We start from the raw sequence: 27,537 nt of genomic DNA on the forward strand, positions 1-27,537 counted from the left end.
GGGTAGTGGTTGACTGCAGTGTGTGTGTTGCTGTGTTTACCTCTTGGGGCTGGGGTAGTGGTTGACTGCAGTGTGTGTGTTGCTGTGTTTACCTCTTGGGGCTGGGGTAGTGGTTGACTGCAGTGTGTGTGTTGCTGTGTTTACCTCTTGGGGCTGGGGTAGTGGTTGACTGCGGTGTGTGTGACAGTGTGTGTGTTGGCGCTCCAGCAGCACTGCAGGCAGAGCACCAGGCCCAGACAGAGACACAGGACCAGAGACACCACCAGGTAACTCTGTCGGTCAGACACCTAGAAAACACAGAAACAACATTTAGACATCAGAAGAAACAAACTCCTCACATCCGATCATGACATTTTGCGAGTTCTGATTAAAATAGGCCAACATTGAATCTGATTTTCAGCTGTGTGTACCTCTCTCTGTAGCTGTGAGACAGTCATGCTGAGGTTGATCATCAGCTTGGTGACGTTCTCCAGCTGGCCCTGTAACATCTGGATAGACTCTGTCTGCCGCTGGTCCTGAGGGATCACACAACCAAAATACAACCAGAACCATCAGACACAACCTACACCAAACAATGACTCAACCATCACTGAACTACACAATAACAATCATATAACACAATTGCAACAACCATCCCAGAATAAGCATCCGGCCAGCCCAAAACCAATCAAGAAGCAACTGTCTAACAGACCTGTTCTTCAGCGATGCGGGAGGTGTTTTCCAGTTTGACGATGGTCTTGTTGAACGCTCTCTGCATCTCCTCCATCTGCTTACGATACCTAGAACACACAACAAGCCAATCACAGCCTGAACAGGACGAGCGATAGAGGAAACTACTAGGTTAAAGACAGACAGCCAGCCAGCCAGCCAGCCAGCCAGCCAGCCAGCCAGCCAGCCAGCCAGCCAGCCAGCCAGCCAGCTCACCTCTGGCTCAGTTCCTCCAGGTATCTGCTGCTGAGGGACATGTTCATCTCCAGGGCTTTGATCCTGTTGTTCAACCTCATGAACACACTCTCCTTCTGACTGGAGCCATGCACGTTCACGCCTCCGTTCACCCCTCCGTTCCCATTCCCTCCAATGTACTCCCCCGCGCTCTGCAGCTCAGCGTAGAAGTCTGTAGCCGTCCGGTGCAAATGTCCGTTAGCGGCCACCGGGACGCTAAGCAGCAGGTCTTCCATGGATTCTTCCCCACGCAGGTGTTCTGCTGGCTGGGCAGAGGCGTCTCCCTGCTCCCCCTGACCCTGGATATCTCCACTCTCTGTCCCAGCCCTGGGTGTGTCAGGCTGAGGGGTGACAGGGAGGTCAGTGGGAGGGGGGAGGTCTGCAGGTCTAGAGGCTGTGGGAAGGGGCTGGACTGGTTGCTCCTTTAGGGGGGGTGGAGGGAGGTCCAGGGAGGCTGTCTCAGAGGTTGGTAGGTGTAGGGGGGCGGTGGAGCTGGGAGTAGGGGTGGGGGTGGGGGTGCTGGCCTGCTGAGTCTCCGGGACGGGGGCTCCCTGCAGGGCTGGAGGGGGGACAGGGTCTTCTTGGCTGGGGTGCTGGGGAGCTTCATCCTGGGTAGGGGTGGGTTTGCAGAGGGAGGTTTGAGAGAAGCTGTGGGGGGGCAGGGTAGAGGTCCGGCTAGGCTCCAGCAAAATGATAGGGTCCACGGGGTGTGTGTCGATGTGAGGGGTGTGATTTTGAGAGTCTAAAGGGGGTAGCCCCTCATTTTGGGCCTGGGGGGCAGTCTCAGGCTCAGGAACCGTCTCTGTGTGTGTTGGGGCTTCCTGTGTGTGTGTGGGGGTAGGGACAGGGACCTGTATAGGGGGGTGTGTGTGTATGTCTTGCTGCCTCTCTCTGGCGAGGTGAGCGTCACACCAGCGCTGTAGCAACTCTGGCAGTGTGGCCACACAAGAAAGAGAAGAGACGGAAGAGAGTGGACAGTACAGCTGGCTCTCCCTCTCCCTCATCCACTGTTCCTCTCTCTCCTCCTGCTCGTTATCATCCCCCTCTTCCTCCATCAGAGTCACAGTGGACTGTGGGGGCTCCTCCTCCTCCTCCACCAGAGTCACGATCTGTTCATCCTCCGGGGAGGGGGGAAGCAGGGGGGAGTCAGGGGAGGAGAGAGGGACCTCAGGGTCCTTCTGGGGAGCAGGGTAGTCTGGCTCCACCGTCTCCACACTGAGAGAAAGGAGGGGGGGGGGGGGGGTAAGTTAGACTCTTACTGCAAGGTGAATGAGGGAGAGAGCCAGTGAGAGTGAGTGACTCACGCTGGAGGAGTGGTGGTGGGGGTTGGAGTTGGGGTGAGCTGCACATCTTTGTTCCCCTCGGTCTCGTTCTGGGCTTCTGATGATGTGTTGGCTGGAAGAGATACATAGACACACAGCAGGCTTTAGATAAAGTCATCAACTACCACAGAATCATATGTGTCAACTACTACATTTAACCCTTCACAGGATAACAAACTATCACTGGACATGGCAGAGATCTCCAACCCCAGGCCAGGTGGTGCCAATCTGCTCCACTCTACTGTATGTTGCCAGTGCCAGGGGGTTAAAATGGGGAACAGAAACAGCTTTGTTTTGGCCAACGTCTATGCTTGGTGTAACAACCACGAGTGGTCTGAACTAAAGCAGAAACAGTCAGGCTGGTCCAGTAAGAACTGGTCTCAAACCTCAGCAACCTTATGGATTGAAAACAGATCAAACACCATCAGCTGCCTCACCGCAGCCCATAGTAAAGGGTGTGTGTCTAGAAGGATGAAGGGGTTATTCAGGTTTAAAACAGTGTTTAGACTCCAGTATATTCTGAGGGCATCCTGAGGTAGTTGGTTGTGCGTCATAGACCCTAATAGACAGGGCTCGCCTCCTGCTGCTGTGTTATACAACACAGAACTATTGTTCCTCTGAAAACCTCCTACCATCAGTCCACTCAACATCTGGAGCTCCAGGCAGGCACACATACACATGGACACACTGCAAACCGGACCTACAGTTGAAGTCAGATGTTTACATACACTTTAGCCAAATACATTTAACCTCAGTTTTTCACAATTCCTGACATTTAATCCTAGTAAAAATTCCCTGTCTTAGGTCAGTTAGGATCACCACTTTATTTTAAGAATGTGAAATGTCAGAATAATAGTAGAGAGAATTACTTATTTCAACTTTTATTTCTTTCATCACATTCCCAGTGGGTCAGAAGTTTACATACATTCAATTAGTATTTAGTAGCATTGCCTTTAAGTTGTTTAACTTGGGTCAAACGTGTCGGGTAGCCTTCCACGAGCTTCCCACAATAAGTTGGGTGAATTTTGGCCCATTCCTCCTGACAGAGCTGGTGTAACAGAGTCAGGTTTGTAGGCCTCCTTGCTCGCACACGCTTTTTCAGTTCTGTCCACAAATTTTCTATAGGATTGAGTTCAGGGCTTTGTGATGGCCACTCCAATACCTTGACTTTGTTGTCCTTAAGCCATTTTGCCCCAACTTTGAAAGTGTGCTTGGGGTCATTGTCCATTTGGAAGACCCATTTGCAACCAAGCTTTAACTTCCTGACTGATGTTTTGAGATGTTGCTTCAATATATACACATCATTTTCCTTCCTCATGCCTTCTATTTTGTGAAGCGCACCAGTCCCTCCTGCAGTAAAGCACCCCCACAACGTGATGCTGCCACTGCCGTGCTTCACGGTTGGGATGGTGTTCTTCGGCTTGCAAGCCTCCCCCTTTTTCCTCCAAACATAACAATGGTCATTATGGCCAAACAGATCTATTTTTCTTTCATCAGACGAGAGGACATTTCTCCAAAAAGTATGATCTTTGTCCCCATGTGCAGTTGCAAACCGTAGTCTGGCTTTTTTATGGCGGTTTTGGAGCAGTGGCTTCTTCCTTGCTGAGCGGCCTCTCAGGTTATGTCGATATAGGACTCGTTTTACTGTGGATATAGATACTTGTGTACCCGTTTCCTCCGGCATCGTCACAAGGTCCTTTGCTGTTGTTCTGAGATTGATTTGTACTTTTCGCACCAAAGTACGTTCATCTCTCCTTCCTGAGCGGTATGACGGCTGCATGGTCCCATGGTGTTTATACTTGCGTACTATTGTTTGTACAGATGAACGTGGTACCTTCAGACGTTTGGAAATTGCTCCCAAGGATGAACCAGACTTGCGGAGGTCTACAATCTTTTTTCTCAGGTCTTGGCTGATTTCTTTTGATTTTCTCATGATGTCAAGCTAAGAGGCACCGAGTTTGAAGGTAGGCCTTGAAATACAGCCACAGGTACACCTCCAATTGACTCAAATGATGTCAATTAGCCGATCTGAAGCTTCTAAAGCCATGCCATCATTTTCTGGAATTTTCCAAGCTGTATAATGGCACAGTCAACCCAGGTACACGTCAGACGTTCTATCACAATTTCTTGGCTTTGGACCAGCATTGCTGACTCATATTTGACTGAACACACAAAGACCTGCTGAGCTCTGAGTAGAATATGAAACTCATTCATTGTTGTGTGGATGAATAAGTTGGTTCTGTTTGATAGTTTCCATTGGCCGTGTGTGTGTGGTTATTAAACAAGCAGGGTTGAATAACAGGGCTTGTTCGGAAAAGCGGACAAAGGACAGAGCTGTACTAGATGGTTGAACTTCTCTTCTGTGAAGTAAATAGAAGGGCAATAGCCTGGGTCTGAGACTCTCATAAAACCCTGCTGCTATATTTAAGACCTTTATTATGTATAGAATACCTCTGACACACTCCCCTGGGCAGCACAGTGCTTTAGTTAACACGAGACAAATGTTCCACCACAAGTTTCATAAGCAAACCTCATGCCTCTCGCTCCAAGTGGTGGTTACCACAGCAAGTTATTTACAGTGTCTAACACATAGCATTTCCTTTAAAGGAATGTATAGGATGGGGGGAGTGAGAGAAGAGGGGAGTATAGGAGAGGAAAGAGACGAGAGGGGGAGAGGAGGAGAGGGGGAGAGTAGAGAAGGGAATGACAGCCTTTTGGTAGGCCGTCATTGTAAATAAGAATTTGTTCTTAACTGACTTGCCCAGTTAAATAAAAATAAATCAAAAAAGGGTTGAAGAATCCATACCTTCTATCTGTGCTCCTCCCTCAGGCTTGCCTCCCAGAACATTGGCTGCTATGTTGTTGACCATGTTGAGAATGGCATCTGTAGGGAGTACGTACACACACACACACACACACATACACACACACGAGAGCGAGTGAGAGAGAGCATCATGAATGTCGTCCTTCACTGGTAGTACAGTAAAATAGGTGAAGGCTCCACAGGAATCTGTAAAACCTCAGGCCTTTGGCATTCCCCTCACTCTCCAGTCCCTTACCCAACCACTTCTCTCCATTCCTTTACCCAACCACTTCTCTCCAGTCCCTTACCCAACCACTTCTCTCCAGTCCCTTACCCAACCACTTCTCTCCAGTCCCTTACCCAACCACTTCTCTCCAGTCCCTTACCCAACCACTTCTCTCCAGTCCCTTACCCAACCACTTCTCTCCAGTCCCTTACCCAACCACTTCTCTCCAGTCCCTTACCCAACCACTTCTCTCCAGTCCCTTACCCAACCACTTCTCTCCAGTCCCTTACCCAACCACTTCTCTCCAGTCCCTTACCCAACCACTTCTCTCCAGTCCCTTACCCAACCACTTCTCTCCAGTCCCTTACCCAACCACTTCTCTCCAGTCCCTTACCCAACCACTTCTCTCCAGTCCCTTACCCAACCACTTCTCTCCAGTCCCTTACCCAACCACTTCTCTCCAGTCCCTTACCCAACCACTTCTCTCCAGTCCCTTACCCAACCACTTCTCTCCAGTCCCTTACCCAACCACTTCTCTCCAGTCCCTTACCCAACCACTTCTCTCCAGTCCCTTACCCAACCACTTCTCTCCAGTCCCTTACCCAACCACTTCTCTCCAGTCCCTTACCCAACCACTTCTCTCCAGTCCCTTACCCAACCACTTCTCTCCAGTCCCTTACCCAACCACTTCTCTCCAGTCCCTTACCCAACCACTTCTCTCCAGTCCCTTACCCAACCACTTCTCTCCAGTCCCTTACCCAACCACTTCTCTCCAGTCCCTTACCCAACCACTTCTCTCCAGTCCCTTACCCAACCACTTCTCTCCAGTCCCTTACCCAACCACTTCTCTCCATTCCTTTACCCAACCACTTCTCTCCAGTCCCTTACCCAACCACTTCTCTCCAGTCCCTTACCCAACCACTTCTCTCCAGTCCCTTACCCAACCACTTCTCTCCAGTCCCTTACCCAACCACTTCTCTCCAGTCCCTTACCCAACCACTTCTCTCCAGTCCCTTACCCAACCACTTCTCTCCAGTCCCTTACCCAACCACTTCTCTCCAGTCCCTTACCCAACCACTTCTCTCCAGTCCCTTACCCAACCACTTCTCTCCAGTCCCTTACCCAACCACTTCTCTCCAGTCCCTTACCCAACCACTTCTCTCCAGTCCCTTACCCAACCACTTCTCTCCAGTCCCTTACCCAACCACTTCTCTCCAGTCCCTTACCCAACCACTTCTCTCCAGTCCCTTACCCAACCACTTCCCTCCAGTCCCTTAACCAACCACTTCCCTCCAGCCCCTTACCCAACCACTTCTCTCCAGCCCCTTACCCAACCACTTCTCTCCAGTCCCTTACCCAACCACTTCCCTCCAGTCCCTTACCCAACCACTTCCCTCCAGTCCCTTACCCAACCACTTCTCTCCAGTCCCTTACCCAACCACTTCTCTCCAGTCCCTTACCCAACCACTTCTCTCCAGTCCCTTACCCAACCACTTCTCTCCAGTCCCTTACCCAACCACTTCTCTCCAGTCCCTTACCCAACCACTTCTCTCCAGTCCCTTACCCAACCACTTCTCTCCAGTCCCTTACCCAACCACTTCCCTCCAGTCCCTTACCCAACCACTTCTCTCCATTCCCTTACCCAACCACTTCTCTCCAGTCCCTTACCCAACCACTTCTCTCCAGTCCCTTACCCAACCACTTTTCTCCAGTCCCTTACCCAACCACTTCTCTCCAGTCCCTTACCCAACCACTTCTCTCCATTCCCTTACCCAACCACTTCTCTCCAGTCCCTTACCCAACCACTTCTCTCCAGCCCCTTAACCAACCACTTCTCTCCAGTCCCTTACCCAACCACTTCTCTCCAGTCCCTTACCCAACCACTTCTCTCCAGTCCCTTACCCAACCACTTCTCTCCAGCCCCTGCCAGTCTCTGCTTGGCTACAGAAGACCCTGTCAGAGTCTGCTTGTTTTCCCTCAATGAGTTGGGGTCATGTAGGAATGGGTCAGTCTTTTCTCAATGTTGAACAAGGTGTGTGTGTGTGTGTGTGGGGGGGTGTCTTAGCCAATCTCATTGCAGCCTCATTGCAGTGCCACTCCCTCCCCCATAGAGGCAGGGGGAAACAGGAGCTCCAGTGTGTGTAGCAGAGTTATATACGTCAGTCGCTAACCCGCTCTGTGTGTGTAAATGTGTGTGTGGGTGGGAATACAGCAACTGAAGGAACATTCAGGACTTCATGTATTCAAGGAAGGCAGCTTCTAGTCTCTCCATTCTCCAAGAAACACAGAGCCTGTTTTAGAGCCAATTCTGGAGATCAATTCTCTGATGTGATTAGATACAATAGAGAATTGACGCTCAGCCAGGATATCAAGTTACCCATGTTAATGCTATCCTATGCCATGTGAATCCACAGTTCCTTCAGAAATGATTCATACCCCTTGACTTATTCCACATTGTGTTACAGCCTGAATTCAAAATGGATTGTTTCTCACCCATCTACACACAATACCCCATAATGACAAAGTGAATAAATATTTTTTGACATTTTAGCAAATACAGAAATACCTAAATTACATAAGTATTCACACACCTGAGTCAATACTTCGTGGTGGCGATGACAGCTGTGAGTCTTTCTGGGTAAGTCTCTAAGAGCTTTCCACACCTGGACTGTGCAACATTTGCCCATTATTCTTTTCAAAATGTTTCAAGCTCTGTCGTATTGGTTGTTGAGCATTCCCAGTCAACCATTTTCAGGTCTTGGAATAGATTTAAGTCAAAACTGTAACTCGGCTGCTCATGAACATTGTCTTCTTGGTAAGCAACTCCAGTGTAGATGTGGCAGACATTGGAAGAGGTAAAGAAACCTGGGTAGGACAACCATTTTAATAGCGTTTATACGACCAACCAAGAAGATAGGCAGAGTTTTCCAAAAATCGATATTTTGTTTAAGCTGATAAATTCTCATGTCCCAATTTGGTTTCAATAGCTGATCAAGGTCTCGTCACTACAATGCCAAGGCTTGTGAACTTGTCCATCACTGTTCTAAATGGGGTAGATTGCAGAAATTGCATATCCACAGGCCGTGATATTGGCATCAATTTGCTTTTTTGCCAGTTTATCATCTTGTAGCCAGAGAAGGAGCTGAATGTATTTATCAAGTTAAGTAAGGGGGGAATAGAAGTTTTAGGCTTGGATAAAAACAAAAGAACATCGTCTGCATACAGGGAAATTTTGTGCTGCGTGTCTTATTTTAACAGAAGCTATATCGGCACATGCCCGAATGCGAGTAGCAAGGGGTTCCATGGCCATAGCGAAGAGAGCAGGCGAAATAGGGCACCCCTGTCGGCAGCCCTTGAACAGGCGGAATGACTGCGACATTTCTTGATTGGTTACCACGGACGCCATTGGGTGTGCATAAATAATTCTTATCCAATTAATAAATTCCTTTCCAAACCCGAAATGCTCCAGAACCGACATCATATACTTCCACTCAATCTGATCAAATGCCTTCTCTGTGTCAAGAGCAATTACCACTGCCTCAACTTTATGATCATGATACATTACGTTGAAAAGGCGTCTCAAATTGTAGTATATACACTGCTCAAAAAAATAAAGGGAACACTAAAATAACACATCCTAGATCTGAATGAATGAAATAATCTTATTAAATACTTTTTTCTTTACATAGTTGAATGTGCTGACAACAAAAATCACAAAAATAATCAATGGAAATCCAATTTATCAACCCATGGCAGTCTGGATGTGGAGTCACACTCAAAATTAAGGTGGAAAACCACACTACAGGCTGATCCAACTTTGATGTAATGTCCTTAAAACAAGTCAAAATGAGGCTAAGCAGCGTGTGTGGCCTACACGTGCCTGTATGACCTCCCTACAACGCCTGGGCATGCTCCTGATGAGGTGGCGGATGGTCTCCTGAGGGATCTCCTCCCAGACCTGGACTAAAGCATCCGCCAACTCCTGGACAGCGGGTGCCGTGGCGTGGTGGATGGAGCGAGACATGATGTCCCAGATGTGCTCAATTGGATTCAGGTCTGGGGAACGGGCAGGCCAGTCCATAGCATCAATGCCTTCCTCTTGCAGGAACTGCTGACACACTCCAGGCACATGAGGTCTAGCATTGTCTTGCATTAGGAGGAACCCAGGGCCAACCGCACCAGCATATGGTCTCACAAGGGGTCTGAGGATCTCATCTCGGTACCTAATGGCAGTCAGGCTACCTCTGGCGAGCACATGGAGGGCTGTGCGGCCCCCCAAAGAAATGCCACCCCACGACTGACCCACCGCCAAACCGGTCATGCTGGAGGATGTTGCAGGCAGCAGAAAGTTCTCCACGGCGTCTGCAGAACGTTCTCCACGGCGTCTCCAGACTCTGTCACGTCTGTCACATGTGCTCAGTGTGAACCTGCTTTCATCTGAAGAGCACAGGGCGCCAGTGGCGAATTTGCCAATCTTGGTGTTCTCTGGCAAATGCCAAACGTCCTGCACGGTGTTGGGCTGTAAGCACAACCCCCACCTGTGGACATCGGGCCCTCATACCATCCTCATGGATTCTGTTTCTGACCGTTTGAGCAGACACATGCACATTTGTGGCCTGCTGGAGGTCATTTTGCAGGGCTCTGGCAGTGCGCCTCCTGCTCCTCCTTGCACAAAGGCGGAGGTAGCGGTCCTGCTGCTGGGTTGTTGCCCTCCTACGGCCTCCTCCACGTCTCCTGATGTACTGACCTGTCTCCTGGTAGCGCCTCCATGCTCTGGACACTACGCTGACAGACACAGCAAACCTTCTTGCCACAGCTCGCATTGATGTGCCATCCTGGATGAGCTGCACTACCTGAGCCACTTGTGTGGGTTGTAGACTCCGTCTCATGCTACCATTAGAGTGAAAGCACCGCCAGCATTCAAAAGTGACCAAAACATCAGCCAGGAAGCATAGGAACTGAGAAGTGGTCTGTGGTCACCACCTGCAGAACCAGTCCTTTATTGGGGGTGTCTTGCTAATTGCCTATAATTTCCACCTGTTGTCTATTCCATTTGCACAACAGCATGTGAAATGTATTGTCAATCAGTGTTGATTCCTAAGTGGACAGTTTGATTTCACAGAAGTGTGATTGACATTGTGTTGTTTAAGTGTTCCCTTTATTTTTTTGAGCAGTGTATGTCGGCCCGGAATAAAACCTGTCTGGTCAGGGTGTATGATGTCAGAAATATATTTTTTCAATCGTTTTGCCAATATCTTTGTTAACACCATATTTTCTATGGGGAGCAATGACACGGGGCGATAGAGATTCCATGGAGATGTCGTCTTATCTTTTTTCAAGATCAGTGCTATTGTAGCCTCATACAGTGTTTGTGGGAGTTTGGCATTTTCTTTGGATTGTTTAAACATTCGCCACATAAGTGGAGCTAGACTGGTGCAGTACTTCTTATAGAATTCTATTACATATCCATCGGGCCCAGGAGCCTTGCTGTTTGGAAATTGTGCTATCGCTGTGTTTATTTCCTCTAAAGTTATCCCAGCATCGAGTGCAGCAGCTGCCCCCGTCTAGTTTAGGAAGTTCACATTCAGTGAGAAAGCGTTCGTGGATCAGTAACATCGCATTTTGATTGATATAGCTCTGAGTAAAACTGCACAAAGCTTTTATTAATATCCTGTGGATCTGTTACTATTTTACCCTTCTTGTCTTTTATTTTGTGAATAGCTCTAGATGGCCGAACATGCCTTAGCTGTCTTGCTAATCATTTGTGGTTTGTCACCCAGTTCAAAATAACTTTGTTGCGTTCTAACAAGTAAAAGAGCCCACCTGTCTCGAAAGGATGGTATTATATTCATATTTCAACTTTGATCTTCTCAAGGACTGTATTCGAGGAATTCGTCCTAAAAATGTTCTGTTCCCCTAACTCTTTCAATTTCTCTCAGCCTAGTATTGGCGCGTTTCTTCCTCTCTGATGTATAAGAAATAATGTAACCTCTAATCACAGCCATTAGAGATTCCCAAAGGGTGGAGTCGTCATCATCCCCCGTGTCGTTAGCTCCGAGGAAAAAGGCTCTCTGTTCCGTCAAATACTGACAAAAAGCCTGATCTTTCAACAGGTATGCGTCTAAGCGCCATGGTCGCCGACCTGTCGACATATTGTCGAGTTTCAGCACCATGGACAGAGGAGAGTGGTCCATAATTAGAATAGGGTGATAGATAACCGACGCAGCTGCTGAAATTAGTTTGGAGTCCAACAAAAAAAGTCAATTCTGGAATATGATTTATGAACTGATGAAAAGAAAGGGATTATTCTATCTGTTGGGTGCGTCAGTCTCCAAATATCGACAATGTTAAGGTTTGTCATCAATGTATTTAGACAGACACTGGCATTTGAATGTTGAAGTGACCTTGATAGCTGTTGATCTAACGTACAGTTAAAGTCACCTCCAACAATAACACTTGTATCTGAGATATTTGGTATGGCCTTAAATACCCTTTGAAAAAATAATGGATGATCGAAGTTGGGTCCATATAAATTGACCAAGGTTATTGGTTTCGATTTCAGTGTACCAGCCACAATAATATACCGACCATTAGGATCTGAAATCGAGGATGAGTAAACAAAAAGGAATGTTTTTCCTTATCAGGATTGCTACCCCTCTTGCTTTTGCATCAAAGTTAGACTGGTATATCTGACCGATCCAGCCGACTCGTAGTTTGGCCTGAGCGGAGAGTTCAATATGAGTTTCTTGAAGAAGCACTGTGTCAGCCCCCAGTGATTTAAGATGAGAAAAAACCTTAGCTCGTTTCACGACATGCCCTAAGCCATTACAGTTCCAGCTGACTATCTTTATTCCACTAGGTCTACTCTGTGCTCGGTCACTATGTGGCATTTCTTATTTTAGAGCAAATTGTTGCTTTCATACAAAGCCCAAAATAAATATGTCCCGCCGTGCAGGAGCTTGTCATGCCACCTGTATTAATAAATGTGAACATAACACAGACCCCATCCCCCCTCCCGTCCCATTACTGAGTGACTTCCCCAAACGAAGCACTCCTTGTCTAACACACAAACTTCAGGGTGTCTAGACATACAGCTTGAACTAACTCGTCATCTATAGATGCTCCGCATATAAACTAATATTAAATAACACTTAACTCTCACGTTAGGGAGTGAGTGGCGCTAAAACATGATGGGCTAAATAATGCTATATAAGCCACAACATCTCACCGATCATATAAGTCCCAATTTCTGATCGAAAAGATATAGGCAGGAAATTCAAACACATTCCTGGCCTGTATTTGGTCATTTAGCCGGTTGACACAGCCGTTCGATATCCTCAGCCAGGGAACTTGCTTGACAAGAACAGATCGGCCTCTTTGGGGTTGTCAAACGTACGTGTTGATCCCTCGACTGTCACCTTAAACCGGGCTGGGAAGAGGATTCCATATCGGATGTTGGCCACCCTGCATTTGTTGCCTAACTCATACTCTTTCAGTTGGTTCCTCACCTCCAAAGTATGATCTGGGTAGAAAGACACCCTGGCTCCATTGTAGTTAAGGGGGAACTTTTGATTAGCCAGCTTGAGGATGAGATCCCTGGTCTGGGGATAGTGCCCTTGGCCGGCTTCGTTGCCTGTGATCTGTGTGTGCGGTCGATCAGGATGGCCATTTTGAAGTGTTCACTCCCCAGCAATGCCAGTATCAGCTCCGAGACGAATTCAGTGGGTTTCCCTTTTTCAGTGTCCTCCTGGATCCCAAATATTCGGATGTTCTGGCGTCTTGAATGCGACGCAAGCATTTCCAAATCGGGCTTTCAGGGTTTTGTCATTTTTGAACGTTGCGCACTGTTTCTATGTCCTGTAGCCTGGCCTCGTGATCGACTGTCGTCTGCGCAACCTCATGCACCCTTCCCTTAGTTGCCTTCACAGTTTCAGTCCAAGTCCCAATACTCTTTGAGATATCAGCCAACCTTCTTGCTTAGTGAGTTTATGGCAGCCAGTATGTCACGTTAAGTAGGTTCTGTGGGGAGCTCTTGGGAGCTAGCATCTTCAGCTAACTCCTCGTGGGTCGGCGATGTTGAAATTGGTTCGTTGTCTATCTCATTCAAATTATCTTGTTTAGCGCCTCCTTTTTTGGTGCCTTTTCCCTTTGTCATATTGCCAGACCATGTTTGAAGTTATAGGTTGTGAGGTTAAGATAAAATAATATTTGTTTCAAAATAGAGTGGAGATCTAGCAAAGCACGTCTACTCCATAGCACGCTTTCTAGCGCCCCCCCATTATGTGACTTGTTAATCACATTTTTACTCCTGAATTTATTTAGGCTTGAAGGGGTTGAATACTTATTGACTCAAGACATTTATTCCAGCTTTGAATTAATTTGCAAAAAATCTCAAAAAACATAATTCCACTTTCACATGATGGGGTATTTGTGTGTAGGCCAGTGATAAACTAATCTTAGCGTAATCCCTTTTAAATTCAGGCTGTAACACAACAAAATGTGGAAAAGGTCAAGGGGTGTGAATACTTTCTGAAGGCACTGTAGGCTCAAAACAATCTGACGTGGTTGTGTGTCTGTGTGTATGTACGTACTTGTGGCAGAGCCCAGCAGATTTTTAGACCCCTTGTCCTCAGAGTGGAGGTACCCAGGAGGGTAGTCTGTAGATGGGGGGAAAAAAATCTAAAGATGATTTAAATCAAATAAAATGTTATTGGTCACATACACATGGTTAGCAGATGTTACTGCAAGTGTAGTGAAATGCTTGTGCTTCTACAGTGAGGGAAACAAGTATTTGATCCCCTGCTGATTTTGTACGTTTGAAATGACCAATCTATAATTTTAATGCTAGGTTTATTTGAACAGTGAGCCACAGAATAACAACAACAAAAAATCCAGAAAAACGCATGTCAAATGTTAGAAATTGATTTGCATTTCTGGCTCTCAGGTGTCTTTTATACAGGTATAAAACTGAGATTAGGAGCACACTTAACTTTTTAGTGGCAGGGGGCAGTATTCGGAAATACAGATGAATGATGTGCCCAAATTAGATTTGGATAGAAAACACTGAAGTTTCTAAAACTGTTTGAATGATGTCTGTGAGTATAACAGAACTCATATGGCAGGCAAAAACCTGAGAAAAATCCAACCAGGAAGTGTGGAAATCTGAGGTTTGTAGTTTTTCAAGTGATTCCCTATCCAGTGACTTAGGGTTAATTTTGCACTTCCTAAGGCTTCCACTAGATGTCAACAGTCTTTAGAACGTTGTTTCATGCTTCTACTGTGAATAGGGAGAGAATAAGAGCTCCTGGAAGTAGATGAGTGAGAAAATGACATGAGCTCAGTGGCGCGCACTCACATGAGTTAGCTGTGTTCCTTTTCTTTTTTGAAGACAAAGGAATCGTCCGGTTGGAATATTATGGAAGATTTATGATAAAAACGTCCTAAAGATTGATGCTATACATCGTTTGTAATATAACTTTTGACTTTGTCTGAACTTAACTGCACGAGCACAGTGCATTTAGAGTACTCTACCGAACGCGCGAACAAAAAGGAGGTATTTGGACATTTATGGACTTTATTGAAACAAATGAACATTTATTGGGGAACTGGGATTCCTGGGAGTGCATTCCGATGAAGATCAAAGGTAAGTGAATATTTATGTTATTTCTGAGTTTTGTTGACTCCACAAAATGGCGGGTTTGGTTTTGTCTCTGAGCGCTGTACTCAGATTATTGCAAAGTGTGCTTTCGCTGTAAAGCTTTTTCGAAATCTGACACAGCAGTTGCATTAAGGAGAAGTGTATCTATAATTCTTTGAATATCAGTTTAATATTTTATCAACGTTTATGATGAGTATTTCTGTAAATTGATGTGCTCATTCACCGGAAGTTTTGGGAGGCAAAACATTTCTTAACATTACACGCCAATGTAAAATGGGGTTTTTGGATATAAATATGAACTTTATCGAGCAAAACATACATGTATTGTGTAACATGAAGTCCTATGAGTGCCATCTGATGAAGATCAAAGGTTAGTGATTAATTTTAGCTGTATTTCTGGTTTTTGTGACGCCTCTCCTTGCTTGGAAAATGGCTGTGTGGTTTTCTTTTCGACGCTGTCCTAACAATCTAATGCTATGCTTTCGCCGTAAAGCCTTTTTGAAAATGCTAGCGTCCCACATTTCCCAGAGAGGTTAAAACCTGTTGGGGATCGAGGGTAACCTAATCCCACTGACGGGATTGCTAGCAAGGCGGGAAATTCAAAACATCAAAAATCTAATAATTTCAATTTCTCAAACAATCAACTATTTTACACCATTTAAAAGATAAACATCTCCTTAAATCGAACCACATTGTCTGATTTTCAAAGAGGCTTTACGGCGAAAGCATAAAGTTAGATTATGTTAGGAGAGTACATAGCCAAAAAAGTACACACATCCATTTTCAATTCAAGGACAGGCTTCACCAAAAGCAGAAAAACAGCTAAAATTATGCACTAACCTTTGACAATCTTCATCAGATGACACTCCTAGGACATTATGTTAGACAATACATGCATTGTTGTTCTATCAAGTTCATATTTATATCCAAAAACAGCATTTTACATCGGCGTGTGTCGTTGAGAAAAAGTCTCCCCCAAAACTGCCAGTGAATTTAGCAAAAAAATACTCATTATAAAACATGGTTAAAGTATTAAACTGTTATTCAAAGAATAACGGTTGCATTCTGAATGCAACCGCATTGACAGATTTCAAAATAACTTTACTGGGAAAGCATACTTTGCAATAATCTGAGTACTCTGCTCAGAAAAATACACTAGGCTATACAGCTAGCCGCTATGTTGGAGTCATCTAAAACCATGAATAACATTAGCAATATTCCCTTACCTTTAATAATCTTCATCAGAAGGCACTTCCAGCAATCTCAGGTCCACAACAAATGTTTTTTTCGATGAAGTTCATAATTTATGTCCAAATAACTCCATGCTGTTCCGTGTTAGCGCGTTCGGTAGGCTACCCAAAATGGGAGGGAAAAGTCATGACGAAAAGTCAAAAGAAAAATCTATTTACGTTCGTTCAAACATGTCAAACGTTGTTTAGCATCAATCTTTTGGTCCATTTTTAATGTGAAACATCAGTAATATTTCAACCCGACCTCTGTCTTGAAACAAGTTTTGAAAAATGTCTCGCCTCACATGAACGCGCATGTGCGCGCAATAATGAAGTGACGACCTCCCAGGGACGTCAACTTCCCTTCCTTCTCATTCGTTCTCTGTTCATCAGAGACACTTCAAACAACTTTATAAAGATCGTTGACATCTAGTGGAAGCCATAGGAAGTGCAAAATGAATCCTTTGTCACTGTGTGATTTATTACCAATGACTTAAATAGTACAGCCACAATTTTCATTTCCTGCTTGTATTTTTTCTCAGGTTTTTATCTGCCATATGAGTTCTGTTATACTTAGAGACACCATTCAAACAGTTTTAGAAACTTCAGAGTGTTTTCTATCCAAATCTACTAATAATATGCATATTCTATTTTCTGGGCCGGAGTAGTAACCTGTTTAAATTGGGTACGTTTTTCATCCGGCCGTGAAAATACTGCCCCCTAGCCCCTAGAGGTTAAAGGGAGTGCTCCTAATCTCAGCTTGTTACCTGTATAAAAAGACACCTGTCCACAGAAGCAATCAATCAGATTCCAAACTCTCCACCATGGCCAAGACCAAAGAGCTCTCCAAGGATGTCAGGGACAAGATTGTAGACCTACACAAGGCTGGAATGGGCTACAAGACCATCGCCAAGCAGCTTGGTGAGAAGGTGACAACAGTTGGTGCGATTATTCGCAAATGGAAGAAACACAAAAGAACTCTCAATCTCCTTCGGCCTGAGGCTCCATGCAAGATCTCACCTCGTGGAGTTGCAATGATCATGAGAACGGTGAGGAATCAGCCTAGAACTACACGGGAGGATCTTGTCAATGATCTCAAGGCAGCTGGGACCATAGTCACCAAGAAAACAATTGGTAACACACTACGCCGTGAAGGACTGAAATCCTGCAGCGCCCGCAAGGTCCCCCTGCTCAAGAATACATATACATGCCCGTCTGAAGTTTGCCAATGAACATCTGAATGATTCAGAGGATAACTGGGTGAAAGTGTTGTGGTCAGATGAGACCAAAATGGAGCTCTTTGGCATCAACTCAACTCGCCGTGTTTGGAGCAGGAGGAATGCTGCCTATGACACCAAGAACACCATCACCACCGTCAAACATGGAGGTGGAAACATTATGCTTTGGGGGTGTTTTTCTGCTAAGGGGACAGGACAACTTCACCGCATCAAAGGGACGATGGACGGGGCCATATACCGTCAAATCTTGGGTGAGAACCTCCTTCCCTCAGCCAGGGCATTGAAAATGGGTATTCCAGCATGACAATGACCCAAAACACACGGCCAAGGCAACAAGAAGAAGCACATTAAGGTCCTGGAGTGGCCTAGCCAGTCTCCAGACCTTACTCCCATAGAAAATCTGTGGAGGGAGCTGAAGGTTCGAGTTGCCAAACGTCAGCCTCGAAACCTTAATGACTTGGAGAAGATCTGCAAATTGGAGTGGGACAAAATCCCTCCTGAGATGTGTGCAAACCTGGTGGCCAACAACAAGAAACGTCTGACCTCTGTGATTGCCAACAAGGATTTTGCCACCAAGTACTAAGTCATGTTTTGCAGAGGGGTCAAATACATATTTCCCTCATTAAAAATGCAAATCAATTTTTGACATGCGTTTTTCAGGATTTTTTGGTTGTTATTCTGTCTCTCACTGTTCAAATAAACCTACCATTAAAATTATAGACTGATCATTTCTTTGTCAGTGGGCAAACGTACAAAATCAGCAGGGGATCAAATACTTTCCCCCCTCACTGTAGTTCTGACAGTGCAGGAATATCTAACAATTCCACAATAACTACCTAATACACACACAAATCTAAGTAAAGGAATGGAATAAGAATATATACACAAATATATACACAAATATATGCAATAGATGGTATAAAATACAGTATATACACTACCTTTCAAACGTTTGGGGTCACTTTGAAATGTCCTTGCTTTTGAAAGAAAAGCACATTTTTTCCCCATTAAAATAACATCAAATTGATCAGAAATAGTCTCAACGTCAACAGTGAAGAGGCAACTCCGGGATGCTGGGCTTCTAGGCTGAGTTCCTCTGTCCAGTGTGTCTTCTTTTGTCCATCTCAATCTTTTCTTTTTATTTGCCAGTCTGAGATATGGCTTTTTCTTTGAAACTCTGCCTAGAAGGCCAGCATCCCGGAGTCGCCTCTTCACTGTTTATGTTGAGACTGGTGTTTTGCGGGTACTATTAAATGAAGCTGCCAGTTGAGGACTTGTGAAGCGTCTGTTTCTCAAACTAGACACACTAATGTACTTGTCCTCTTGCTCAGTTGTGCACCGGGGCCTCCCACTCCTTTCTATTCTGGTTAGAGCCAGTTTGCGCTGTTCTGTGAAGGGAGTAGTACACAGCGTTGAACGAGATCTTCAGTTTCTTGGAAATTTCTCGCATGGAATAGCCTTCATTTCTCAGAACAAGAATAGACTGACGAGTTTCAGAAGAAAGTACTTCTGGCCATTTTGAGGCTGTAATCGAACCCACAAATGTTTATGCTCCAGATACTCAACTAGTCTAAAGGAGGCCAGTTTTATTGCTTCTTTAAATCAGAACAACAGTTTTCAGCTGTGCTAACTTAATTGCAAAAGGGTTTTCTAATGATCAATTAGCCTTTTAAAATGATAAACTTGGATTAGCTAACACAACGTGCCATTGGAACACAGGAGTGATGGTTGCTGATAATGGGCCTCTGTACGCCTATGTAGATATTCCATTAAAAATCAGCCGTTTCCAGCTACAATAGTCATTTACAAAATGAACAAAGGCTACACCGTATTTTTGATCAATTTGATGTTATTTTAATGGACAAAAAAATTGCGTTTCTTTCAAAAACAAGGACATTTCTAAGTGACCCCAGACTTTTGAACAGTACTGTATATGAGTGATGCAAGGTATGTAAACATGATTAAAGTGACTAGTGATCCATGTATTAAAGTAGCCAATGATTTCAAGTCTATGTAGGCAGCAGCCTCTCTGTGTTGGGTGATGGCTGTTTAACAGTCGATGGCCTTGAGATCGAAGCTGTTTTTCAATCTCTCGGTCCCAGCTTTGATGCACCTAATCAGGTACGTTATTGAGAACACAATCTCTTTTATAACCGATTATCAAACACAGTGTACCATCTCACCATAATCCTCATCAAGGTATTCCAGCCTCTCTGAGGGGTACTGAGAATCTGCAATCTCTTCATATTCCTCCACCATACTGGTACCAAACACCCTGTAAACACACACACTGTTATATAACACACACACAGCTAACATCTGGTTACATGTATTATATACAGCTGAAAGAGAGGAATGAAGCTCAGACTAACATGAACGTTGTCAGAAAACTGACAGGTGGGTTGACATGTTGCTGAGATTACACTGTTCCCTATAGTATTCTCTACCTCAAACAAACCCCAGCCCTGAGGAGATGTGGGTTTGAGTGAGAGGTTCAACATCAGGGAAACGTCTGTACTCTAACTACACATTCATATATACAGCTCAACCCTTTAACCTTCTCGACTGAGAGAATGTACACCTTATCATGTAGTTTATCTACAGAGTAGCAGCAGTTAAGTGGATGTGAACTTAGTTCCAGTTAAAAGGGGACAAAGGGTGTTTTTCAAATTTTGTTATACTGAATGTTAGATCTACAACCAAAACCTAATATTAGATATAAGGAACCTGAATGAACAAATAACAATTACATACTTATTAAATTCATTTCTTAAACAACGTTAAGAAACACCCAATGCCCTGGTGTGAAAAAGTAATTGCACCCTTACACCCAATGCCACATTTAGCTACAATGACTAACCAAACACTTCCTGTAGTTGTTGATCAATCTCTCACATCGCTGTGGAGGAATTCTGGCCCACTCTTCCATAAAGAGCTGCTGTAACAGCAACATGTGGGTTTTTTAAGAATGAACTGCTTGTTTCAAGTCCTGCCACAACATGTCAATTGGGATTAGGTCTGGACTTTGACTAGGCCATTCCAAAACTACAAAGAAATCATTTTTTTTAGCCATTTTCATGTAGACTTGAATGTGTGTTTTGGATCATTGTCTTGCTGCATGACTCAGCTTCAGCTCACAGACGGATGGCCTGACATTCTCCTGTAGAATTCTCTGATACAGAGCAGAATTCATGGTTCCTTCTATTAAGTCTTCTAGGTCCTGTTGCAACAAAGCATCCCCAAACATCACACTACCACCACCATACTTGACTCATCTGTCCATAGAACATTATTCCAAGAGTCTGGATGATCACCCAGGTGCTTTTTGGATGACATGGGTCCCATTATGCCTGGTGAAAGCCAAACACTGCATTCCACAGTAAGAACCTCATACCAACTGTCAAGCATGGTGGTGGTGGTAGTGTGATGGTGTGGTGGTGGTAGTGTGATGGTTTGGCGATGCTTTGCTGCCTCAGGACCTAGAAGACTTGCCTTAATAGAAGGAACCATGAATTCTGCTCTGTATCAGAGAATTCTACAGGAGAATGTCAGGCCATCCGTCTGTGAGCTGAAGCTGAAGCGCAGCTGGGTCATGCAGCAAGACAATGATCCAAAACACACAATTAAGTCTACATGAAAACAGCAGAAAAGCAACACATTTGAAGTTCTGGAATGGCCTAGTCAAAGTCCAGACCTAATCCCAATTGAGATGTTGTGGCAGGACTTGAAACAAGCAGCCCATGCTTGAAAACCCACAAATGTCACTGAGTTAAAGCAGTTCTGCATGCAAGATTGGGCCAAACTCCCTCCAAGCAATGTTAGAGAGTGATCAACAACTACAGGAAGCATTTGGTTGCAGTCATTGTAGCTATGTGGCACAACCAGTTAGAGTTTAAGGAGGCAATTCATTTTCCCACAGGGGAATTGGGTGCTGGATAACTGTTAATTGAATAAATAATATAAGTATACTTTTTTGGGGTTATTTGTAACCTCAGGTTCCCTTTATCTAATATTAGGTTTCAGTTGAAGATCTGATCAAAAATAGAGAAAATAAGGGGGCAAATACTTTTTCATAGCACTGCATCTGTAAAAAGTGAAATGACAGTCTTTCTACCACTCCTTCCTTCCCTCCCTCTATACATCTCTAACCTGATGAGGCTGAGGGGACAGAAGTGTTCTGATCCAAAGTGGGAGACGAGCTCCACCTGGAGGGAAGGGGAGACGAAGGGTTAAACCACTGGTAAAACACTCACACCTGGTTAATTAAACCACCCAGCAACACTAACATTCTAGTCATCCAATAACATCTATACTAAATCAAATCAAAGGTGATGTAGTAGAACTTGCCAAGCTGACGATTTGTTTTTATTTATGTGTGTTTTGTTTAAGTTTGTTTTGGTCATGCATTACAGTATCTGTGCACTGCCACCAAAGCTCCCCATTATGGTAGATTATATAATGCATCATTGCATATTTACAACCTCTAAAAGAGAAGAATGCTAACCTTTATGTACTTGATGAACATCTGATGCAAGAGGAAGAGACAGAGAGAGAGGGGAAAAGGAGAGAAATCAGTAAAAGGCTGATTCATGCCACAAGCAAGTCAAGCACCTGGTCCTTTTTTTTGGCATTTTCGTAAAAAAATATTTCCTGACAACATAACACACAGTGTTGACTGAATGCTTGCTCTACAAGAGACTACAAGGATAAAGCAATAAAGGACAGGGTTAGGTATATGAAGCAATACAAGGTACAAATAGCATTAAAATGGAAATGTATTATACAGTGCATTCAGAAAGTAGTCAGACCTAGACCGTTTCCACATTTGGTTACGTTACAGCCTTATTCTAAAATGGATTCAATTGTCCCCCCCCCCCCTCTCAATCTTCCCACAATACCCCATAATGACAAAGAAAAAACACATTTATAGAAATTTGAGATTTAAAAAATAATAAACAGGAATAATCATTTTTACATAAGTATTCAGACCCTTTACTCAGTACTTTGTTGAAGCACCATTGGCAGCGATTATAGCCTTGAGTCTTCTTAGGTATGACGCAACAATCTTGGTACACCTGTATTTGGGAGTTACTCCCATTATTCTCTGCAGATCCTCTCAAGCTCTGTCAGGTTGGATGGGGAGCGTTGCTGCACAGCTATTTCCAGGTCTCTCCAGAGATGTTAGATCGGGTTCAAGTCCAGGCTCTGGCTGGGCCACTCAAGGACATTCAGAGACTTGTCCTGAAGCCTCTCCTGCATTGTCTTGGCTGTGTGCTTAGGGTCGTTGTACTGTTGGAAGGTGAACCTTCGGCCCAGTCTGAGGTCCTGAGCACTCTGGAGCAGGTTTTCATGAAGGATCTCTGTACTTTGCACCGTTCATCTTTGCCTCGATCCTGACTAGTCTCCCAGTCCCAACCACAGAAAAACATCCCCACAGCATGATGCTGCCATTACCGAACTTTACCATAGGGATGGTGCCAGGTTTCCTCCAGACGTGACACTTGGCAATCAGACTAAAGAGTTTAGTCTTGGTTTCATCAGACCAGAGAATCTTGTTTCTGACAGCCTTTAGGTGCCTTTTGGCAAACTCCAAGCGGGCTGTCATGTGGTTTTTACTGAGGAATGGTTCCATCTGGCCACTACCATAAAGGCCTGATTGGTGGAGTGCTGCAGAGATGGTTGTCCTTCTGGAAGGTTCTCCCATCTCTCCACAGAGGAACTCTAGAGCTCTGTCAGAGTGACCATCGGGTTCTTGGTCACCTCCTTGACCAAGGCCCTTCTCCCCCGATTGCTCAGTTTGGCCGGACGGCCAGCTCTAGGAAGAGTCTTGGTAGTTCCAAACTTTGTCCATTTAAGAATGATGGAGGCCACTGTGTTCTTAGGGACCTTCAATGCTGCAAAAAAAAAAAAGTGGTACCCTTCCCCAGATCTGTGCCTTGACACAATCCTGTCTCGCAGCTCTACGGACAATTCCTTTGACCTCATGGCTTGGTTTTTGCTCTGATATGCACTGTCAACTGTGGGACCTTATATAGACAGGTGTGTGCCTTTCCAAATCATGTCCAATCAATTGAATTTACCACAGGTGGACTCCAATGAAATTGTAGAAACATCTCAAGGGTGATCAATGGAAACAGGATGCACCTGAGCTCATTTCGAGTCTGAATAGGGTCTGAGTAGTTATGTAAATAAGGTATGTTTTTTATTTGTAATAAATTTCCAAACATTTCTAAAAACTGTTATCACTTTGTCATTATGGGGTATAGTGTGTAGATTGCTGAGGATGTATTTGTATTTAATCCATTTTAGAATAAGGCTGTAACGTGGAAAAAGTCAAGGTGTCTGAATAGTTTGAATGCACTGTAAGTATTGATAGCAGTTACTTTAGAGGAGTAGGGAAGTAGACAAACAGAACCTAGACAGACATCAGAACAAGACATATCAGGTTGATGACAGCTTCAGTTCTTCATCATTTGGTAACAGCGGCATATTCATATTAACCCAACACAAAAAAAGCTCCCACAAAATATTTTAAACTACACAAAGAATTAAATAAATAAATGCAATAACACAAAGCATTAGATAAGAGAAGATGGTGAGGAGTAGAGTTGAATGCCTACAATATAGTAGGCCCTTTCCAATACTTTTTTACTGTATTTGTACTGTGTTTATTACACATAGAAGTAGGGCGGAAAGGTAGCTGAAATACATCAACACCCTCAGAATATTTCCTTCCATATTTTCACCCTCACAATCACACATATTGTGTGAGGTTTGAGTAGGGAGCCAGTCTTATGTTGATGACATTGGAAACCTATTGTGAAGTCATGAGGAATTTACCTGGGCTTAGAACATAGAATTCAAATGGTGTGTGTGTCTGCAGTGTGTGTGTAGGCATGAGTGTGTAAGTTTGTACCTTGATGTATTTGGCATAGAGCTGTTCGTCCAATGGGAAGCTCTGGACGGTGCGCTCGTCACGGGCGTGGAACGTTCCCAACTTCAACCACTTGTTGGTGGGATACCTGAGAGAGAGCAAGAGAACGAGAGGGGTGGTCAGACGGGCATGTGTGTGTCCTGAGAGAAAGGGGAAGGGTGTGCATGTACCTGTCGCTGATGGAGACCAGGAAGTCTTTAGGTGTGGAGGAGAAGAGTTCAAAGTTAGCGATGTCCAACTGTTTCACCTGGATGGGCTCACAAAGCTCTATCACAAACCTAGAGAGAGAGAAGGGGAAGAGGAAGATAGAGGTAGATGAGGAATGATAATGTGAGACATTTCCAGCTGCCTGCTCTCCCCTTGACCTCTGCCTGGGCAGATGGGGTCACACTTGATGAGGGGACAATGTGTGTGTGTGTTTCTGGAGGAAACAGCAAAGCAGAACACTGAGTCACCCTGCAGCTCCACAGAGAGCAGCCAGGACCAGGAGAGAGAAGTGGAAGGGCAATGAGAGATGAGTAGATTGAAAATTTGACATCTTTAATTATTTATTCTCATGATTGTTTGGAACTGTGTATCCCTCTTGCACAATGTTAACTGAAGCAAAAAGTGACAACGTCTCCTGCATCAGCAAGCATAGACACGCCCCTCGAATGTGTGTGTGACTCACCAGATCTTGATGCTGCAGGGATTCAGCATGTACAGGTCCATATTCTCCATGAGGATAGCAGATGTACTCTGGAAACCAGAGAGAATAGAGAGAACAAAATGGCAAATATGAGACACATAATGAGTCAATGGACTGATTCTTACTATTCTAAGAACATAAAGACTTGCGTGTTACCTTGGCTTCTGGGTTAGCTGACAGTATCTTAGCTCCACACTCCACAGAAGCATAGTTGTTTTTAAAGTTCTTCTGCACCTTCTTCACAGGGGGGCTTCCACTTGAAGAGGTATGGAGGGACAGAGCTGGAGAAGACAGGGGGTTAGGAAGTGTGTGTGTGGGTTGGTTCTTCTACCCTTGAGGGGACCTAAAATCCCCCAAAAGTCCCCACAAGGATAGTAAAACAAAGACAATTCTCCCTTGTGGGGACATTTCCCATGTCAACAAAGGCTATTTTAAGCTTAGGGGTTAAGTTTAGGGTTACTATTAGGGTTAGGGTAAAACCCAATTTATGCTCGATCCAAAAATGTGGTCAGAGACTTCATATGGAGGGTGTGACGCAATTGCCAAGCTTCTGGAGGCATGCAGAGGTCAAATCAAGCTCCGTACCGCATTGCTGTGCTCCTCTCAAATGTTTTAACTATGTGGAGGGCTCCGTATAACTCCACATTGACATGATTGGTTGATGGCAGGTGGGGGTGGTACGTCTTGTATAAACACAAACTCACTTCCTTGACAACAGCTCTGCTCAGCGCAATAAGGATGAAACCCTGACGTCTGCGGAGGCTGCATGGCAGTAAATGCTGTACGGCCTCTTCAGAAGTCAGATTGACCAGAGCCTTTAAGGGGTTAGTGGTTTAGGAGTTAGGTTAGAGAAAATAGGATTTTGAATGGAAATTCATTTTAGGTCCCCACGAGGATAGAACAAAACATGTGTGTGTGTGAGAGAAAGATGCAGTCTGGGACCTTAAAGACTTCCAAATCCATAACATATTGTACGAATTACAAAAAAATAACTTAACATATCATACGAAATGGATGACGTAGCCACCGTCACACCATCTGTTTATAAATGTGGTGTCTGTCTGGTTTGTGATTATGGTGACGCTGAGGACAGGAGATCTACACAAGGTCCAGTTTCTAGCTCAGCGGATAACAACACAATGGGTTAAATGACCCTGCCACGCTGTCTATGATCTAAGAGTGTGAGGGTACTGTACGCAATCTGGAAGTATTTGTGTGTGCAGAGCATGTGCCGTGGAGTTTGAGAGTGTGTGTGAACGTCTGTTGGTCAGTGTCCTTCTGCTCCAGTAGACCGGGCCATTCATGACAGTGGAGAAAGAGTGCTGCCTCAGAGGAGGGTGACAACACACACGGTCCAGTACCCATACTGCCGTCATTCAGAGGGAAGAGATTCAAGAATGAAAGGCAAGGGGGGAGAAACTATGAGGGATAGAGAGAAAAAATAGAGGGAAGGAGGAAGAGATCGAGTGAGGGAGGGAGTTGATAGGAGTAAAGAGATTTAGGTCTCTGCACTAGTTTGTCTGTAAAATGACTGTTGCGACCATCATGTCTTCTTCATGGTCACTGGGCTTCTCCTGAACATGATATTAATGAGGGGAACGTGTCCCTGTGTGTGTTTCTTACTCTTCTCTTTCTCCACCTCCATGACTTGTTTCTTCCACTCGTCGAAGGTTGGGATGTCCTCCTTACTGGGCACTGAGGGGTCCGTCTCAATAGCGCTGGCATCACTGGCATCCACTGCCTTAACAGGTATAGAGAGACACGTTATACAGACACATCCAGTGAGCTGTAATTTATATATTACATAATCACTTGATAAGACCCCAGAACGGTCGACAAAGCCACCAAATGGCAAAGCCTCTTCATTAACACAGATACGGGCCAATCCGGTTCAGCTCTGTTTATCTACAGCCAATGTAGTTGGAGAACAGAACAGCTCTGTACCAATACTGGACAGGGCTTTTAATTCATCACCATCTACAAACAAAGGCTGACCCTCTTCTCTCATTCCCACCCTCTCGCTCCCTTCCATCCCTCCTCCTTCCCTCCTCCCAGTAAGAGAAAGCAGAGGGAGCAGAGGGTTCCTTTACTGAATGAAGGATTTTGCAGGATTGGCAGCCAAGCTGTGTGTAGCTCCTCCCCCCAATGCTCACACGCAAACCTCTCCACTCCCATTACATTTACAGTCAGTGGTACAACTAACGGTCTACTCTCTGTAACACTGAGGAATAGGTTGTGGGACTCCCTCTCACCTGCTGGTCTTGGTCGGTGTCTTGGTGCCTGTGGGAGGTGTTTCCCCCCTGGTCCAGCTCTGGTAGACTTTGGTCCTGGTCTGGGTCCTCTGGACTGACAGATGCTTGGACATCAGCATCAGAACCAGCCTGAATTTGATCCTGCTCTGACTGGCTCTCTACTGGGTCAGCATCACCACTATGGGGGAGAGGGAGAGAGAAAATGCGAGGGAGGGGAGGACAGAAGAGAGAGGGGGTTAGAGGGG

General features: G+C 45.0%; 1 protein-coding gene across 7 annotated transcripts in view; it reads right to left on the minus strand.

Moving 5' to 3' along the window:
• The window catches only part of suco (SUN domain containing ossification factor), a 96,481-nt gene that overhangs the window by 5,271 nt on the left and 63,673 nt on the right, over window positions 1-27,537 (minus strand). For 6 of the 7 annotated variants that reach the window (XM_014216860.3, XM_014216858.3, XM_014216859.3 and 3 more), the window contains 16 exons: window positions 27,293-27,470; window positions 26,664-26,781; window positions 25,197-25,321; window positions 25,023-25,090; window positions 24,523-24,630; window positions 24,335-24,440; window positions 21,923-21,943; window positions 21,568-21,623; window positions 19,602-19,693; window positions 13,885-13,950; window positions 5,071-5,148; window positions 2,247-2,337; window positions 925-2,157; window positions 692-779; window positions 411-515; window positions 145-287 (listed from right to left, as the gene is read on the minus strand). In XM_014216860.3, the coding sequence (XP_014072335.3) occupies window positions 145-287; window positions 411-515; window positions 692-779; window positions 925-2,157; window positions 2,247-2,337; window positions 5,071-5,148; window positions 13,885-13,950; window positions 19,602-19,693; window positions 21,568-21,623; window positions 21,923-21,943; window positions 24,335-24,440; window positions 24,523-24,630; window positions 25,023-25,090; window positions 25,197-25,321; window positions 26,664-26,781; window positions 27,293-27,470 (2,676 nt within the window). The remainder of the gene's footprint in view (window positions 1-144; window positions 288-410; window positions 516-691; window positions 780-924; window positions 2,158-2,246; window positions 2,338-5,070; window positions 5,149-13,884; window positions 13,951-19,601; window positions 19,694-21,567; window positions 21,624-21,922; window positions 21,944-24,334; window positions 24,441-24,522; window positions 24,631-25,022; window positions 25,091-25,196; window positions 25,322-26,663; window positions 26,782-27,292; window positions 27,471-27,537) is intronic. The other variant, XM_014216861.3, reaches the window with a different exon arrangement.

The sequence above is a fragment of the Salmo salar genome, chromosome 10, assembly GCF_965601325.2.
Source record: "Salmo salar chromosome 10, fSalSal1, whole genome shotgun sequence".
In the NCBI taxonomy this organism is placed as follows: domain Eukaryota; kingdom Metazoa; phylum Chordata; class Actinopteri; order Salmoniformes; family Salmonidae; genus Salmo; species Salmo salar.